The sequence below is a fragment of the Ailuropoda melanoleuca genome, chromosome 13 (assembly GCF_002007445.2).
Source record: "Ailuropoda melanoleuca isolate Jingjing chromosome 13, ASM200744v2, whole genome shotgun sequence".
In the NCBI taxonomy this organism is placed as follows: Eukaryota; Metazoa; Chordata; class Mammalia; order Carnivora; family Ursidae; genus Ailuropoda; species Ailuropoda melanoleuca.
Genome location: NC_048230.1, coordinates 5,934,459 through 5,953,540, shown reverse-complemented (window position 1 = coordinate 5,953,540; position 19,082 = coordinate 5,934,459). Strand labels below are relative to the sequence as shown.

Below are 19,082 nucleotides of genomic sequence, written 5' to 3'. Positions count from 1 at the left end.
CACCTCCATTGCTTCCTGAGCAATTTCTGGCATGTGTGACTGAGGGACCAACTGGACGAGCCCTGTTATTAATTCCGCTGTACTGCCTTGGGTTTCAGGCCCTTGTTTTCTTGGATTCTGCAAAGAAAAAATCAAGTTCAATTAAAAAAACTGTATCTATCACCTGACAGGAGCTAGAGAGAAAAGAGAATGGAGAATGCCTGCTAATGGGCACACTAGGCTTCTTTTTAGGGTGATGAAAATATTCTAGAATTAGATAATGGTGACACTGCACAATCTTATGAATATACTAAAGACCAGTGCATAGTACACTTTAAAACAGTGAATGGTATGGTACGTAAATCATAACTCAATAAAATACAATAATTGTGGAATTTTCTAAAAAGTCAAAACTGCTTTTGTTAAAGATTTCCTTGAATCTACATCTATAGTGTTCCTTCATGCAAATGATCTCCAGAGAAAATCCTAGTGAAAATTAAACAAAAGCTAGGAATTAATTTCTTAATTAGAAAATTGTATCAATATAAGGAGTAGGTCATTTTTTTCCCACTAACACTATGCCGGCTAAATAATATACCTCAGGTTTGGAACTGATCAAAGGCAAAGACCATGCACTGCACGATCACCCTGTGCAGCCCTCTCGTCTAGCATAAAGCACCTGCCCCAAGCCATCCCAGGCTGGAATCCACACTGCCACATGCCTGTACTTCAGTCTTTTTCATTGTGGAAAAACACTGTGTACTAAGCAAAGCGAATCAGTGGCGTATATAAATGCAAATGTCACCTAAATGCTTCCTGTAGCTTGGAAGCATCTATTTACATTTCAAGAATATGTGTACGGTTCTTTTTTTTTTAAGATTTATTTATTTATTGGGGGGGGCGGCAAAGGGGCAGGGAGAGAGAGAATCTCAAGCAGACTCCCTGCTGAGTGCAGGGCCTAATGCAGGCCAGGTTTCGATCTCATGACCCCAAGATCATGACCTGAGCCAAAATCTAGAGTCAGACACTCAACCAACTAAGACACCCAGGCACTCCTATACGGTTCACTTAAGTGAGACCAATGCAACTTGTGCCCCTATTTTATTTTGCTGTGGATTCTTTCCCATTACAATGATTAAGGTAAACCCTCATCCCAGGATATCCATAATTCATAACTATTAGTCTACCTTATAAAATTTAGATTCATTCACAAATAACTCAATAATATTTATTGGATACCAAAGACATGGCAAGTTAAAAAGGTGTGTTTCCTACCCTCTTGGAACATGTAGTCTGGTGGGAAAGACAGACATCAATACAATCACCAGACCAACAACTGTAAAACTGCAAATGAGAGCAGAATTGCAAAGGTAGGTGCTCCTAGGAGCACCTCATTAGAGAAATGTGGCACAGACAGGGAGGCTCCCTCAGGGTAAGTGAGAGCAGCTCCAAATGAGCCAGAATTATGTACAGAAAGAGGAAAGGGAAGCATATCATAAGCCAAAGGAACTGCAAGAGAAGGTATGAAGGAATGGGATAAGTAAGATGGAATGAAGACAGATCATCATGACTACAGTAAAAAAGAGAGAGAAAAGTAGGATGCTAGATGTGGCAGAAGTGGTAGGTGGGAGTCAGACTTCACATGCCCCTGTAGGTCTATTTGGAGTTTGGTCTTTATTCCAAGAGCAATTTCAACTAAAAGATTCTAAGCTGGGCAAGAGGCATGATAAGATTTGCTTTTTAAAGACATCACCATAACTTTAGCTTCCGTGTAAAGAAATGTTTACAGGGAGGTAGAAGAGGGTACAAGCTAGGCCGTGGGGAGGCCTGACAGAATGAGAGGAGTACGCATTAGGGCAGAGATGGTAGGGATGGTAGACAATAAAACCACATGACCTTAAAAATACCATGACTGACATCATTTAATAGTTATTCCTACCCTTCTCCTATTTACTACGATTTAGAATTCTTCACGTAAATAGGAAATAATTAAGTATTTAGAGTGAATCACTATTCTAACTTACCTTTGGCTATGCTGAGAAAAGTTGCTTCACCACTAGATGGCAGCAAAGAAAATAATTTCAATATTAAATGACTTCTGGCTAAATTTCAACCTTGGAAAAATAGCAAGTTTTGTTTAAATTCTTGTTCTTTGACTAATGAAATCCTTAACACTGAAGGCACCAGTGGTTCTGGTGCATTCTTTACCCTGATGTATAGCCCTGCAGAGCGCTGTGAATATATTACATGAAATGCATGATGAAATCTCACTGAAAATGACTTGTGCTACAAACAAAGACGTGAGGAGAAAGGGGATTTGATTACTTTCATAGTCTCACTGATAAGACTTTATGGAATTTTCCATGCCAGATTCTAACAACTTATTCTATGAAACTCCCACATTTGGATGGGCTTCTTTAAAGAATTCAAAATATCACAGGCCTTCCTTTGGCGTTACTAATCCCTTTAGGACTTGTGTGTGTCCTCTCTCTCCTCTCTTACTTCTCTGCAGAAAAAATACTCATGTACACGTTTTTTAAAATTCAAGGGGTTCACAGAACTCTTGAAAATATGGACATCAAGTTATGAACCCCTATATATAGTAATTTGAAAGCACATTATCAGCACTTATAAAACCTATTGCTAAACAAAGCAGCAAGAAATTTTTTTGGACGCTGCTCTCCAGGGACGAGAAATTTCAACAAAGGTTAATAAACAGGTTACCCTATGACCTTCACAACACAAAACTGTCATATTTAGGGTGTTAATAACATTACAATGGGGTATTAATGACATAATAAATTAATGTCAACTGTCTCTTATTAATAGTAATAAGTTAACATTTATTTGGTGCTTATTATGCATTTATTAAACATTGTTCCTAAAAGCACGAGTGTGTACTATCTCAAGCTTTTTAGCAATCTCTCTGAGACAGGTACTCTTCTCATCACTAAGAGAAAAGGAAGACACAGAGAGGTTAAGTCACCCAAATCATATCGCTGATCTGTCTCCAGAGCCCATGCTTTTAATCACTTCATATAAGCAGCGCTCATTTACATCGGGTAGTCCCTAACTGCTTTGTGTGCCACAGTGTTACCCTCAGGAATCAAATACTCTCTGAAGCTACAAAGGCCGAGTTATGACAATAATAAGGGCTAACCACACCCATCTGCACCCCTTTCTCCTTCCAATATAGTATCTGCAGGCAAAGTCAGTGATACTAGGTTGATGACAGAAGAAAGGGAAATAAAAAAGCCAAATGGTCTGGCAAGTGCAGCCAGAGATTTAAAAACCAACTGTGAACATGAGAAAGGACTTGGATTTATGTTTGCTTCATTACCTCCACCCCCACCCCAGGATAACGTCTAAATAATATAAACCTGGTAACAAAGCAAAGAAAGACGATCTTACAAAAATATGTTAGTTTATGATAGGGAAAATTAAGAAGAAAGGTAAGAAATCTAATTATAGTAGTATTAGAGAAATGTAACTTCTCTATAAGTTAGTTTTCTTAAAGATGTCTTAGGTTTCAAGCATCATCAGAAAGGATCAGGAGTGTTCTTTAGCTAATAATCATCTCCAAGATCTTGGCATTTCACTTAAACCAAATTAAGTTAGTGCAGTAATTTCAAGGCCTTTTATAAAAAATACTTACACAAAGCAAGAGCTTTGGATCTGCATGAATTAGTTTCACCATGGACAAGAGAAGATACTTATAGCTTCTTGTCTCCAGGTCTGTAGGTTTTTCTTTAAATTTAAGGCTTGTTACTTTTTCTTTAAATGTAAGACTCTAAAAATAAAAACAAAAACATGTCATCGCCTTGTAAAAAATCAGACATCAAATTCAAGACAATAGCTATCTAACTTTTAAAAATGAATCCATTACAAAAAAGCTTTGAAAAAACAAGACATTTTATACCACCATATGTGTGGTATGAGTAGAAGCATCCAAAAGTAAGTATAAGGTTAATATTATTAAGCTTAAAAAACAAACAAAAACTATTTTTGCAACATTTATATTATTCTTATATATAATGTATCTAATAAAGTTTAAGTGACAATCTATTAAAAATACTAAACACTTTAATATCAAGTTGACCCCAAAGTAAAAGAACAATTTTCCAAATGTGGAAAACATTAGGGATAAAATATTTAGTCTGTAGCTCTCACAAATACATACACTAAACTACTCATTTAACAAACATTTATCCCACAAATGTACACAAATATTTCATAGAATCTACATTAATTTTAATAAGATGCATTGTTAACGTACCACAAGAAATGAAATACCACCATCAACTCTTAAGACACGAGACAAACAAGACGTTGTTACAATTTCAGAGATGTTAAAAACTAAAAATAAGTGTTTCTTAGACTTGATGAAATATGGTATAGTGGCAATCTCTATAATTCAATAGTTTAATTTTAAGTTTTGCTTTTTCCTTCAACGGCATTCCACCTCTCTCAAGTTATAGAATGCATGTATTTTGCCTGAAGAACGTTAGTAAAACGGAGAAGGAACTCTTTGACAAAGACAAGTCATGAAAAATGTGCTTCAGTTACAGAGATACTATGGTAGATGCTGTGCTGATACCATAATTACAAATGTTATTCAACCAAAAATCCAATAATTACCTTCTGGACACAAAACCACCTCTTTCTATTGTTATAAATCATTTTCCCCCTCCCTTTAAAAGGGCATAAAAATATCAAGTTCTGAAATATATGCCTTTATTAATGTTTTCAGTTTTAGGTGTACAACATAGTGATTTAATATTTATATACATTCCAAAATGGTCACCACGGTAAGTCTAGTTACCATTTATCACCACACAAAGTGGTTATAACATTATTGATTATATTTCCTATGCTGTGCATTACATCCCAAAGTCTTACTTTATAACTGAAAGAAAGTAGCACCTCTTAATCCCCTTCACCTGTTTCATTGATCCCCCAACCCCCGACTGCCCTCCCTTCTGGCAACCATCAGTTTGTTCTCTGTATCTATCAGTCTGTTTCTGTTTTGTTTTTTAGATTCCACATAAGTGAAATCATATGGTATTTGTCTTTCTCTGCCTGACTTATTTCACTTAGCATAATAACCCTGAGGTCCAACCATGTTGTTGCAAATGGCCAGATTCCATTCTTTTTTATGGCTAAGTAATATTCCAGTATGTATATAAACCACAACTTCTTATTCATTCGTCTGATGGACACTTAGATTGCTTCCATATCTTGCTATTGTAAATAATGTTGCAATGAACATAGGGGTGCTTGTCTTTTCAAATTAGTGTTCTTGTTTTCTTCAGATAAATATCTAGGAGTGGAGTTGCTGGACTGGACAGTATCTCTATTTTTAACTTTTTGAAAAACCTCCATACTGTTTTCTGTAGTGTCTGCATCAATTTACATTCTGACCAACAATGCACAAGGGTTCCCTTTACTCCACATCTGCCAACACCTGTTATTTCTTGTTTTTGTTCTAATCATTCCGATTAGTGTGAGGTGATATATCACTATGGTTTTGTTTGTACTTCCTTGATGTTTAGTGATGTTGAACATGCACCTGTTGGGTATCAGCATGGCTTCCTTGGAGAAATTGTATATACACAGATAAAGGCTATCCAGCATCTATATACCCATAACAAAAATGTCCAATTAAATGGGCTCTTTCAAAGGTAAAAAGTGGAGATGCCTATCTGTAACACACAGCCACATCCTCAATGTTTAAGAGTAGTAAGTGAATATGCTAGTATGCCCAAGAACGATGAAGGGTTATGGTCCTCAAAGGGGAAAACAGCTATCTAACATACACGTTAATGCTCAAGAATGGAACTACAGAAAAGAAACACAAAACTTACAAATATTGTTTGCTTTTAAATTTATAATCCCGTTGCAAATATCTTACCAAATGTATGTAATAAATTCTGCTTTTACTGTTTGCTCCCATTAGATTCTGTTCTTTTTTCATTCTCGATCATGGTAACACCTTAGATCAAAGTGATCAACTTTCACTAAACAAATCTATTTACTAAGTCATAGCTTAGTGTGACTGCTCCTCCCTGATGCAACCACTGCACAGGGACACAGGTTAGAGGACAACCGACAGACACAACGGTCATCTCTTATTCAGTAAGCACTTCCAGAAAGTTAATAGGTCAATTATGTCATCTCTTAATCTCAGGTATCAGCATATAAATTTTATTCCAGCACTGCTGCCTAATATGGAGTAAGGACTTGAAAGGTTAAAGTTTTCAATTCAAATATCTTTTAATTAATGACCATTAGGGGGTTATATAAAATCAGGAACAACACACTAAAGAAAAAATTTCTTAACTAGAAATGTAAGAAAAATAATCCATTCATTAATTTACTGATTGGCCTTCCATACTACAGATATTAGTAAGAATCCAAGCTGGTATATGCTCTTTGGCCAAAGAAGAGAAGCGGTCATGCCCAGGAATAAATTCATTAATCAGAATATTTAGCTGCCTATTAAGGGCCTAAACCATTTGTTAACTTATTTAAGACTAAGACTGAATTACAGGCATGTAAGAGCATTTGCTGAGCCAGGATCTCCTTAAGAAGCAAAAATTACACGTATTTGTGAAAATGCATACATCAATTATTAATCAGCTACCTTAGTTTTAAAACAGTAAAGGTGCTAAAAAAGTATTTCAAATTTTTAAAGATACTGCAAAAGTATAAAATGGAGAAGCCATGGCTCAATGTTCATATGGAAAGACTAAAATGTTTAAATGCCAAAGAGCTCAATCCAAGATAATAACGTAATCTTAAACTCTATTAGTAGAAACATGGTATGCAGGCACAGCAGGTTAATGGCGTTTTTCAGTTACGCCACATCTGGAACACTAAAATCAGATCTTAATACATCATTTTAATTGAAAAATAAAAAGCGTTAGGTTGAATTTTTTCCAAAAGAGAAGCAAATCAGAGGAGGGTTTTAAAAGCAAATCAAGAAAAAAATTCATCCACTCATTCAACAAATATGTACTAAATGCCTACTACGTGCCAGATGCTATTTTGGGAGCCAGGAACCCCGTGGGTGACAAGCCAGACAGAGCTCCTGCTTTAATCAAGCTAATGCACTAGCGAGGGAAGACAGCTGAAGAACTGGACAGACACTGAAATGAATGTCAACTATTCGCTCATCATGTGACTGTTTGTCACTCATTAAGCATTATTTGTGCAGATCAAACAGTACACACACAGACCCCACAAGCTTTTAAAGAAGCTGAAATAATAAAATCCCTCCCAATGCTAAAATCGTATAAAAATAAAAAGAAACCTCAGGACTACAGGGTAACTTCATTGAAATATCTGCAGTGCTGTCTTAATGGAAGAATCAGAAGTATTCTATGGAGCTTAAGAAAAAGAGAGGATCAATGATGAATGGGAGTGATAGGGAGATGAGTCCATCTTGGTTAAAGAAAAACCTTCAAATTGCTTTCCTACAAGAAATACATCCACCTCCAAAACACGCGGTGGTTTACAAAGCCTTCTTACAGACTGAACTCCATGACCGCCATGGCTCCGGTTTGTCAGAGACACGAATCATCTGAGGCAATGCAAATGAGGACAACCCGCTGTAATACAGTGGTTCTCAACTGGGGGCAGTTGTCTCCCAGGGCAAAGTGGAAACACCTGGAGACGTTTTTGGACTGGCAGGACTGGTACTACTGGCATGTAGTGGGTAGAGGCTAGAAATGCTGTAAAGCATCCTACAACATAAGATAGTCCCCTACAACAGTCCAAAATATCAATAGTGCCAAGGTTGAGAAACCCTGATGTCACATATTTAAACCATGTATTATGAATTTCTGTGTTTCCAAACCTGATGGCCACCTGTAGTGAGCTCTTTATTAGAAGTGTTCAAGCAAAAGCTGCAAGACTGACATCTTTGTGAGAAAGTTCCTGTCTGCTTAGTTTGTCATGCTTCCCTGGTATTAACATTACGCCTGGCAGCTTGTGGGAGAGCTCAATATTTCCACATTTGTTGTCTGGCTCTTCACTCACCAGGTTTAAGAGGGGTAAGATTCACCTTAACTGGATGGATGGATAACATTTTATTATTCTAAAAAATTATTTTATATTAAATCTGTTAATTAATTTTTCTGGTAAGAAGATTAGCCAGAAAGCTCTCCTTCAGCCACTATGTACAATTATATACATATGTGTGTGTAAGTGTGTGTATATATATGTATACATATACATACAAAATTTCATACATATATACATACATAAATATAAACAGCTTAAGAATGATTTTGCAAATCAAATATATACTGAGGCTTTCAGAGAATAATAGGAAATAAAAACTAAATTCTTATCATGGGTGTCCTTGGACCAAAAGAAGTCTAGTTATGGCTTTTATGAAATAACTTTCAGTAATACAATATGTTGCTTCTAGAATTGGTTAATACATAGAGCTAAGCAGTAAAATAACTTCTAAATGTAGGGAACATTTTCAGACTACCAATCAAATTTTGTCTCTATTCAAAAGAATAATTTAGTTTCATTTTCTTTCAGTTCTCATGCACAGAAAATTAAATTGCAGAGCTGGTAAACTGGATATTGAAATTAAAGTGGAAGTAAATATTAACTTCCTACCAATTTTTATTATTGGAGGCCATTAATTTTCTACCAGAAGAAGTAGAAAACTTAAAAAGTCAAATAAAGTTCTAATTCCCTAGAAGATATTTAAAATGAATAATTTTTAAACAATTTATTCTGTCATTTTCCAAAACAACTTTTGAAATGTCTAGTTAAACGACATTTAAGTAACTATTACTTATGTTTACCTCCAATTAGATTGAAATTTTCAATTTTCTAAAAAATTAAGTACTTGGTATCACAAAAAGTCAACTAAAAATAACTCCGCATTTTATTTATTTTACTTAAGAAAACATAATTGCCATGCTCTTTGGCTCTAACTTTTTAGACTAAATAATCCCAAAATATATGGCATAGCAAACTTCTCTATTTGAACATCTGAGAGAAATAATCCTCAGGAACAATTACTGATGACTGGGTAAGAGTGAACTACAACTGTATTAAACCAAAATATTTTATTGACTAAGGGAACTTGGGAAAAGAGAAGCATGCTAGGGAGGAAGCTATTTAAATTCTAAGTGTGAAGTGGCTCATTTACTAGATAAAACCAATAGGTAAAAACATGCTACATTTTCATCTGAAATGACATGATGTGACTATTACAGTAACTATACACAGAAAAGTCAAAGAAACCAAGGACTTTTCTGAGGTAGTTACAATGGGTCATACTTACAGCCACAGAAGCCCACTGCCATGCAAAACAGTGACTGGTTGGCATCTGATCATGTGAGCGACAGCAGCCAATAAGAATAGAAAATAAGAAGCAGAAGACAAAGCACCACCAATCAATGTCAAGAGCTGCCATGTGTAATACTCTTGCTATACATAAATACCAAGAAATGACTTCTACAATCTGTAATTGTCTGTTTAAACTGGTTCCGTATGAGTTTTAAAATTCCATTTAAGAATATTTATGTTAGAATACCTCATTTAAAAACACTCCTTTTACTAAGTTTAAACAAACTTCAATATCAAAGTGTCTATCATTTTTAAACACAAAAAGCATATATGCTGAAACATGAAATATTTTTATTTTAAATAAAAATGTTTAATTTTATTTCTAATTTCCTATGTGCAATGTTCAGGATCCAATGGGCAAAAACCGTGCATTAGTAGAAACATTCGCTCTAACCCAGGATTTAGGCTTCCCTTACTCATCCCCAACGACGAGGAACAAACCAAAATATTTTGATTCATTAGGAAAAGTTACAGGAAAAAGAAAGTAAAAAAGACAAGAAAAAAAAAGAGAGAGAGAAATTAAGATTTTAACAGCATTTTGTGAGAAAATTTCTCTGAGAAAAATAAGTTCAACCCACTGAAATAGTGAAAAACAAATACCATTAACTAGCATTGCAACATCACTGCAGTATACAACATACCACACTTACAGAAAAGAAGGGACTCGTTTGGTTTTCTAACATAAAAAAGCAGGAATAGGATAGGGACACTGAAAATGCAGTAGGAAGAAGGTGGGATGCAAATTCATGACGAATCTTACCGGTGCCATTCGTATTGCTGGGTGTGCTCCACAACCCTGCACAGCTTTATGAAGGGTTTCGCCAAACATGTTTCGAAGCTCAACTGAGTGACAATATACAGCATCAATCTTGGGCCACCAATCCAACGCAGACTGAAGAAAAACAGAGACCATAAGAGAGGAAAAGTACAAATTTGCATGAGTTATACACTCTGGTTAACACTGTTGCCTTATGTTTTATCCTTCTGTGAAAAACTTTCTAAGACCATGCAAACACACACCATGATTTCCAAAGTCTTCAAATAATATCTTTAATTCAAATACTAACCCATACATTTATTTTAAAATATAATAATGAACATGAGACAAATTGCCACTTCATGTGTATGAGCATAAGCTAACTGATAAGCTAATGAATCTGAAAAACAGTCTTTGGAGAGCTAATTCTGTAGCCAATCTTTTTTTTTTTTTAAGTTTAACATTTTATACATTTCAGAAACATAGGCATATATAGATAGTATATATTTTCCCATGTAAGAATGCTACTATCAAAGCTTTAAAAAAGATTAGTGGTTCAACACAATGTTGAAGGAATATGTGGCAAACCATCACTTATATGCCTACAAACAACAATGGTAAGTACAACACAAAATTAGTAAATGAGATAAAGCTATTAGTAAACCTATAATCTTAAATTGATATGCAATGATGGTACAATACACAAAAGGACTAATGATCACCACAAAGACAAACTGATCATAGCTAAACAGATTTAAAGGTAATAATTTTATATGTAAATATTTATCTATTTCAGTTACACCTGTTTAAGCTTTGGTTCTAGTTTCTAGTGCCTATTTTATTTGAATGGTGCCTAATTTAACTTTAAAATTAATTACTATGTTACGAAAATCACTAAAGCTATAAAGTCTGTCTGTCGGTTAACACAAAAACGGATGCATTTTCACTCCATATGGAGAGCATACAAGGTATGGGACAACTCCAGACGTAGGCTTGCAGCTTAGACACTCCGCTCCACAGGAAGCACCTGAAAGAATGACTGAACTAGCACAGGAAGAGGACTTAAGAGCATCACACCCTATTCCCAGGTTCCTTCTCTCCAAAATGAAGCTAAGTTCTCAACCTCTAATTTCTTCACCCATAATTCTCAGAATATTCTAGGTAGCATCAAGTTACATTACCTTAATCTAAAATTAGATTACAAACTCAAATTACCAGATAGTAAATTATGCAATCAACCTATAATACACAATTTGAATAGTAAACTCTATTTATAGGAAGGGACCGCAAAGCTGTGAGGGAAGAAATAAATTCTCTTTTGACAGTATGGTTGTTTCTGCTATTCCCCCAACTCTTCCTTTATTTAAGCTAATTCCTAACAAATTAACAAATTTTAGTTTGGTTACATAACGGACTCTTTAAACTTTGGTCAATTTAGTCATCTGATTTGCCCAAGCAATCAACACAGCTTGATTTCCATACATTTACTAATTTATACAGCTTGTATTAATCAGCCTAAAGAAACAAAGGCTGAATGATCACAATGATGCACTGAGATAAGGGTTCAACTCATTCTCCTGACCCCATAATATCTTGTCACAAACTAATAACTAAAGAAAGATGCATTTCAAATAACACCTATCCAAACTATTATGCTACATCAATAGTTACTGGAATCATATCATGGTACCAGATGCATCCTATAAAATAACATGATTTTAACTTAAGATTTAGTGATTTTCATAACTGCCATTTTTCAAAATATAAAAATTTATTCATTTTAATGTAAAAGTTAAAGATACACTTTCAAATAAAATATGCACTAAAAACTAGGCATCATGTAGTTGGCAAAAATTATAGTGTTTTAAGCAGTTACTAAATGTGTCCCTTCTGAAACTAGTCAACTAAAGTAGACATTCTCTTTTTTTTCTCCTTGAAAACGCTAAGTTTATTGCCCAACAAATGGCAATACTTTTACAAGTACATAGTATGAGCAAACTAGGGCAATTCTTCAAGAGATTACTTAAATAAATTTTCAAGTGCCTTGGCGAGAACTTAACCAACCTCTCAGTAGGAAGAGATCATGTCATTCTCAGTATGTGAGCTATCTATAAGGAAGCTACAACAAACTGCATAAGGAAAAAACCAGAACACTAAGTACTGAACAGCTACAGCATGTTCCGCTGATCACTAAGATATCTGGGTCACCTATGTGTATTACTATTTCTTTAATTTCCCAATTATAACAACATACCTAATTTAACGTAAAGGAAGCCAATGAAGATTAAGAACATAATACAGATCTTATAATTATAATTCATCTCTTTAGCATGCCATAATAAAAAAAAGTGACAGTACTATGACTACTACTTTCAAAGCTGACAAAAGTCTATAGTATAATAAAATTCACAGTGAACAGATTTTTAGATTTCTTAGGAAGAAACAGAATATTTTATATCTAAACAGCATACTTATGAACAGAGTATGAGTATGTTTCCCAGAAAGAAAACAAAACTGCAAACCACTATCAATTCTACATAACCCCTCAAAAACAACTAAAACTTTTATCTTATTTGACAATGTGACAGTAAGAAACAAAATCTGTGAATTTGGCTGAAGAACCATGGAAGAAAAGAACTTATGAGGTGTATTGAACCAAGAATCAATGAAAAGGAAATCTTACACTAAGAATAAATTTAAGTTTAGGAGTCCAAATATCTAAGAAAAACTTCATGGGATTTCAAGACAAAGTATTTCCAAAACTGTCTTCAGTGAGACTCTGTAATGGTCAATTCCATAAATCTGCATAGTTATTTTATGAATGGTCCTTTTCAGTCAGAAAGTACTTCAGATTCAATCTCTATTAGCCTCAAACCATAGGAAAGAAAAAAACCAACCCTAACAAGAAACAACTTATCAAACATTCTATAATATGATAAAGTATCATCATCTAAAGTATACCTTTAAAAGATATTTTATAGACTCAAATGTATGCTTTTTGTCAAGCTATTCATTAAAGGTTACTGATGCTGAGTATTTTAAAACTTAGCCAATATAAGTTTTTCTTTATAAAAAACAGACTTCATATTGACGTGACCTCTGATACAGACACACCCCACCTTCACACATGCAGTACTCATCGGAGTACAGAAGGATGCACAACCACTTCACCATATACACTGACGCATGCATGAAGTACCACTCCAGGCATGCTTTAAACCCACAAAGGAGCAGCTCAGCCACTTACAGCAGTGCCAAGTCCATGCTTGAAAGTGCTCTATATATTCAATTGTAGACAAAAATATTTCACAATTAAAGTAACTAGCCACAAAGTATCAAAAAAGTATATACTTGGGTTTATTAAATTCAAGTGTTAAGCATTTATCTAAAACCATCCACTCTACTAAATGGAATGCTTTTAGTATTATAAGTCAAAGGACAAAAATAATATTTCAATTCTGAATTACACATAAACCTGAGGGGGGAAATCATCTCTCTCTCTTTTTTTTTTTTCTTAAAATGGCCTCGAAAGTAAACATTGAGGACACAATGTCTTGGCTCACTACCCTGACAAAAGTAAAGTAAGTTTTTAATACAAACATACCTTATCTGCGATCAGATTCATTAAGCTTTCCCTTTTGGGATAAATAACATTTAACCTAAAATTTAACCCATGGATACTCAACTGAACAACATATCATTCCCTCAAGGCATTTTAATTGTTTCTAATGTCTGGGGGTGGGAGGAGGGAAGTGGCCCAAATGGCATTTAATGAAATGAGGATCAGAGATATGCTAGGCGTCTGGCGATATACAAGGTAGTCCTGCACAACAAAGAACTGCCCTGCCCCAAATGCTACTAGCACCCCACTGAGAAAAACTAAATGTGTCACTAAATAGATTTAGAGTTATTCTTCCCCGGCAGTAATGGATAAAAGAAGAGAAAATAGGGGTGGCTGGGTGGCTCAGTCGGTTCAGTGTCCAACTCTTGATCTCGGCTAGGGTCATGATCTCAGGGTCATGAGATGGAGCCCCGTGTTAGGCTTTGTGCTGAGTATACAGCCTGTTTAAGATTCTCTCTTTCCCTCTGCCTCTGCCCCTCCCTCACTAAAAAAGTAAAGAAAAGAAGAGAAGAGGAGCAGAAGAAAAAAGGCAGAATTTTACACATCCAAGGCAAATGAATGTGCGGAGGAATTTTTAACTCATTAGAGATAAACTCTTAAAATGGAATTTGATTATAAAGAGGACAAATAATACCTAAGTAAACGATGATTAAGGCCCTTTTTAAGGCAACCGTCTCAGGCCCCCTCCCTCTTTGGGAGCTTTGTACTATCACTCAATAAACTTTGCTTTGCTGCCCACCAATAAATAAATAAATAAATAAATAAATAAATAAATAAATAAAGCCCTTTTGAAGGGAGAAAAAGAAAAGGCTGACCAATTTATACATAAATAGATAAAAGTAGAGCTTGAGAACCTTTAAAATATTATTGTTCCTAACCAGAAGAACAGAATTTGGCAGAATTTTTAAGATTAGGAGTCCAAATATCTAAGAAAAACTTCATGTGATTTCAAGACAAAATATTTCCAAAACTGTCTTCAGTGAGACTCTGTAATGGTCATAAAACTTCATGGTATAAATCTGATAAGGTTTCATTATCATTCTACCCAATAGTATTCACATCAGAGTCGAAGGTTTCACAAGTACCTTTTAATGAGCTCGCTTATTTTATCTGATATGCTTTTGTATTATGTCAACACCTCTATTTAAAAGTGTTAATATTTATTTAAGGAAGACTAAAAAGTACAATCAAATATGATCTCACCATTTTTAAAATGTACCATACTGGCCTACAACATAAAGTTACTACTTTTAACTTAAATGGTAAAGTGACAAGTCAGAATGTATCAAATGCTGGGAAAAGGCTAAGAGTATTAAAATAATGTTTAAAGAGTCTGGATGAAAATATTCAATCATATTCTCAGTGGCACTGTTCATAAGGGCTTTTGATGCAAATAAAGTATTTTAGGTTTAATCTTTCCAAAGGATCCTATTAACTCCGCTTTTCTCAATAAAGTCCCTCAGGTCAAATAGAAAATGAAAAATACAATTGTATATCAGTTACTAGATATAATCACCTGTGAGAAATCTCCCTATACCATACATCTAAGTTCAAAACCTTTTAAAAACCAAAAATGTCTTTCTCAAAAAGAAATTAAAAAGTAAAGAAAGGAAGAAAAAAATTTTAAGTAATTTAGCAATACCTTTTGGACTTACATTGGTGATGATTCGATGGAGTGAATTTACCAGCACATAGTGAAATGTAGAAGGGGAATTCTGAGCCAGGCAGATCTACAACGGAAAAGGAAAAAATTGTATATTATTTCTGTGAGAAAAATATTCAACACAAATGAGGATAACAAGAAACAGAAAAAAAAAAAGTTTTTAAAAAACAGAATAAATTCTTCAGGTCTTAAAATTAACATTAATATATAATATTGAGAAATACCAATTCATCTTTCTAGTCTTTTCACATTCATAAAGAAAGGATCAACAGCATCAGTAAACATTAACTGGATAAAAACCAATGCTCTCACCTTAAAATGTTGGTTGTTGTGAGGGCTTATACGAAAGCAAGAAACAAGGCAGTCAATCATGAGATCCACATCTGCAGGCTGACTGCCTCTTGAGAATGGTTTACTTGGATTAAAAAGCAGGTTCTGTGAAAATCCCAAAAGAAAACAAAAGCCTTTAAACAATCATTCAGTATTTTTTTCAACTACTATTTAATAATATCAACACAGCATCCACATGCAGGGAAATAACATTCTGTTGCGAGAAGCAGCACAAAGCACTAACGTTGTGGTTCATCAGTCTGACAAAATTCTTACTATACCAGATATGGTTCCTTTCAGGCCCTAAATTCTACTACATTATTTTAAAACCAAGCCTGAATATTTATGATAACTTAAGTAAACCAGTTAATTCTGTGTTTTCATCATATTCTAAGCCAATTTAGTCTGAGTAACCCAGAAACAACAAAAGCAGGTCTTATGAACTTACCATCCGAGACAATTCAGAACTTCAGGGTTAGCAATGATCTCTGACAATGATCTAAGTATTGTAATACTTGAGGAGGAGTTTATTTTTCCTTTAAGTTTTCTTAAAGTTTGTAGTAAAGAAATAATAAGCATATTACCTTAAGATCAACCACCATGGACTGAACTAGTAGGAAAATGACAGAGTTATCTTCCCAATTGATGTAAGTACTTGCTTTACACAGTTTGACACAAGCGATTGCAGCACTTTCCGTCAGCTGCCTGCTTCCTCCGTGGCCAGCAAGTGCTTTTCGTAGACTGTCCAGGAACAACTTCTACAGAATTCAAATATAGAAAGGAGTTTCTAGTTAATAAATGAGCAATTTCTAACACTTCGGATCTAATAAAATAGCAGATGATCAGCCTCTAAAAACTATATTCTAAAACTACATAATTGGTATTTCTGATTTTTAATTGCACAATTTAAGTAGTTGTCATCATTTACATGTTTCTCAAAACCAGAATCCGTTCTTCACTTTCTGTGTTAAATTATTAAAGGAACTTAAGACACAGTGCTTCCCAAACAAGGTAGCTGACTTCTCAACCCTGAATTCAGCTGATTATATTCTCTTCCTAAATATTTCTAAATATTACACTGTCTTGGTTGTGGTCTATACCAAACCGTTGATTCTTTTCTAAAACTCCAGGCTATATTCAACCTTTAGCCTTCCAACTAAGGACATACCCAAGGCTGTTCTACCGCTCTAAATAAATTCTGTTCCTCACAAAAAGTTATCCATTCTTGTGATCTCAAGCCCTCTTTGCAGCACACTAACAAATTTCTGCTTCTGCTTTTCTCCTAAATGAAAATCTCACATCTCCATTTATATGTATTCTCAAATATACCGTGTCAAAAGCTAAACTGATCGAACAACAGCAGAATATATATTCTTCTCCAGTACACAAGAACAATATTGAGGACAGACCATATGTTAGGCTATAAAACACATCTTAATCAATTTAAAGAGACTGAAATCATACGAAATATTTTTCCTGGGGCACCTGGGTGGCTCAGTCGATTAAGAGTTGGCCTTCAGCTCAGGTCATGATCCCAGGGTGCTGGGATCGAGCCCCGCATCTACCTCCCTGCTCAGTAGGGAACCTGCTTCTCCCTCTCCTTCTGTAGCTCCCCCTGCTTGTGCATGCTCTCTCTCTCTTTCTGTCAAATAAATAAATAAAATCTTAAAAAAGGAAAGAAAGAAAGAAAGAAAGAAAGAAAGAAAGAAAGAAAGAAAGAGAAAGATAGATAGATTTCTCTTGATCACAATGAAACTAGAAATCAACAGCAGAAAGAAAACTGGAGAGTTCACAGACACATGAACACCAATGATCAAAGAAAGAAAATCACAAAGAAAGTTAGAAAAGATATCAAAATAAATCAAAGTGAAAACACAACACCAAAAATGGCATGCAGTGGAAGCAATGCTAAGAGGAGAATTTGTAGCTGGAAACACTCACATTAAAAAGAAAGCTCTCAATTCAATAACCTAACTGTGTACCTTAAGGAACTAGAAAAAGAAGAACAAACTAAATCCAAACCTAGCAGAAGGAAGGAAATGATAAAGATTAGAGCAAAGACAGAGAAGAGAAAAACAACAGGAAAAAATCAAAATCAAAAGCTGGTTCTTTGAATGGGCCAAGAAATGTGAGAGACCTTTTGCTAGATTAAGAAAGACAGACAGAAGACCCACATTACCATAAATCAGAGCTGAAAGTGAGAACATTACTATTTCTAAAGAAATAAATTATAAAATAATACTATGAAAAATTATATGCCAACATTGGATAATTTAGACAAAATAGGCAAATTCCAAGAAATATACAATCTACCAAAACTGATTCATTAAGAAATAGAAAATCTGAATTGACCTAGAACTAGTACAGAGATTAAATCAGTAACCAAAAACGTCCCAACAAAGAAAAGCCCAGGACAGGTGTTTTCACTGGTGAATTCTATCACACATTTAAATAAGAATTAATACCACCAATCTTTCTCAAACACTTGGAAAAATTTAAAGGAGAGGGAACACTTCCTAACTCATCTCATTAGGCCAGCATTACCTTAATGCTAAAGCCAAACAAAAACATGACAAGGAAACTAGAGACCAATAGCCCTAAAAATACTGATGAAAAAATCCTCAAGAAGAACTAGCAAACCAAATTCAGCAGTATATTAAAAGGATTATACACCATAACCAAATGGGTTTTATTTGTAGAGCGCAAAAAAGGTTCAACAACAAAAATTAATCAATATAATATACCACATTAGTAGAATGAAGGGAAAAAACTCACATTATCCTTACAATTGATGCAGAAAAAACATTTGACAAAATTCAACACCCTCTCATGATAACAGCACTGGATAAGCTAGGAATAGAAGAAAATTTCCTCAACACGATAACAGCCAAACATAAAAAATGATAGCTAACATCACACTCACGACGGTGAAAGACTGAAAGCTTTTCTCCTAATAGGAACAAGATAAGGATGCCTAGTTTTGCCCCTTCTTTTCAACATTATTAGGGGAAGTTCTAGGCAGAACATTAAGGAAGAGAAAAAGAAAATTTAAAAAATTAAAAGTCATTCAAATTGAAAAGGAAGAAATAAAATGGCCTCTGTTCTCAGATGATACAATCTTATTTTCCAAACACCTTAAACACACACACACACACACACCTGTTAGAGCTAATAAATTCAGCAAAGTTCTAGGATACAAAATCAACATATAAAAATCAGTTGCATTTCTAGACACTAGCAATGAACCATCTAAAAAGGAAAGTAGGAAAACAATTCTACTTACGATAGCATTAAAAAGAATAGAATAGTTGGGAATTAACAAAGGTGGTGAAAGCTTATACAATGAAAACTCTGTT

General features: G+C 34.6%; 1 protein-coding gene across 1 annotated transcript in view; it reads right to left on the bottom strand.

Annotated features, from left to right (window-relative positions):
- Window positions 1-19,082, bottom strand: part of NF1 (neurofibromin 1) — a 211,130-nt gene that overhangs the window by 164,989 nt on the left and 27,059 nt on the right. The window contains exons 9-14 of the mRNA XM_034640640.1: window positions 16,311-16,484; window positions 15,709-15,831; window positions 15,389-15,463; window positions 10,115-10,246; window positions 3,635-3,769; window positions 4-117 (exon numbers count right to left, since the gene is read on the bottom strand). Of these exons, the coding sequence (XP_034496531.1) occupies window positions 4-117; window positions 3,635-3,769; window positions 10,115-10,246; window positions 15,389-15,463; window positions 15,709-15,831; window positions 16,311-16,484 (753 nt within the window). The remainder of the gene's footprint in view (window positions 1-3; window positions 118-3,634; window positions 3,770-10,114; window positions 10,247-15,388; window positions 15,464-15,708; window positions 15,832-16,310; window positions 16,485-19,082) is intronic.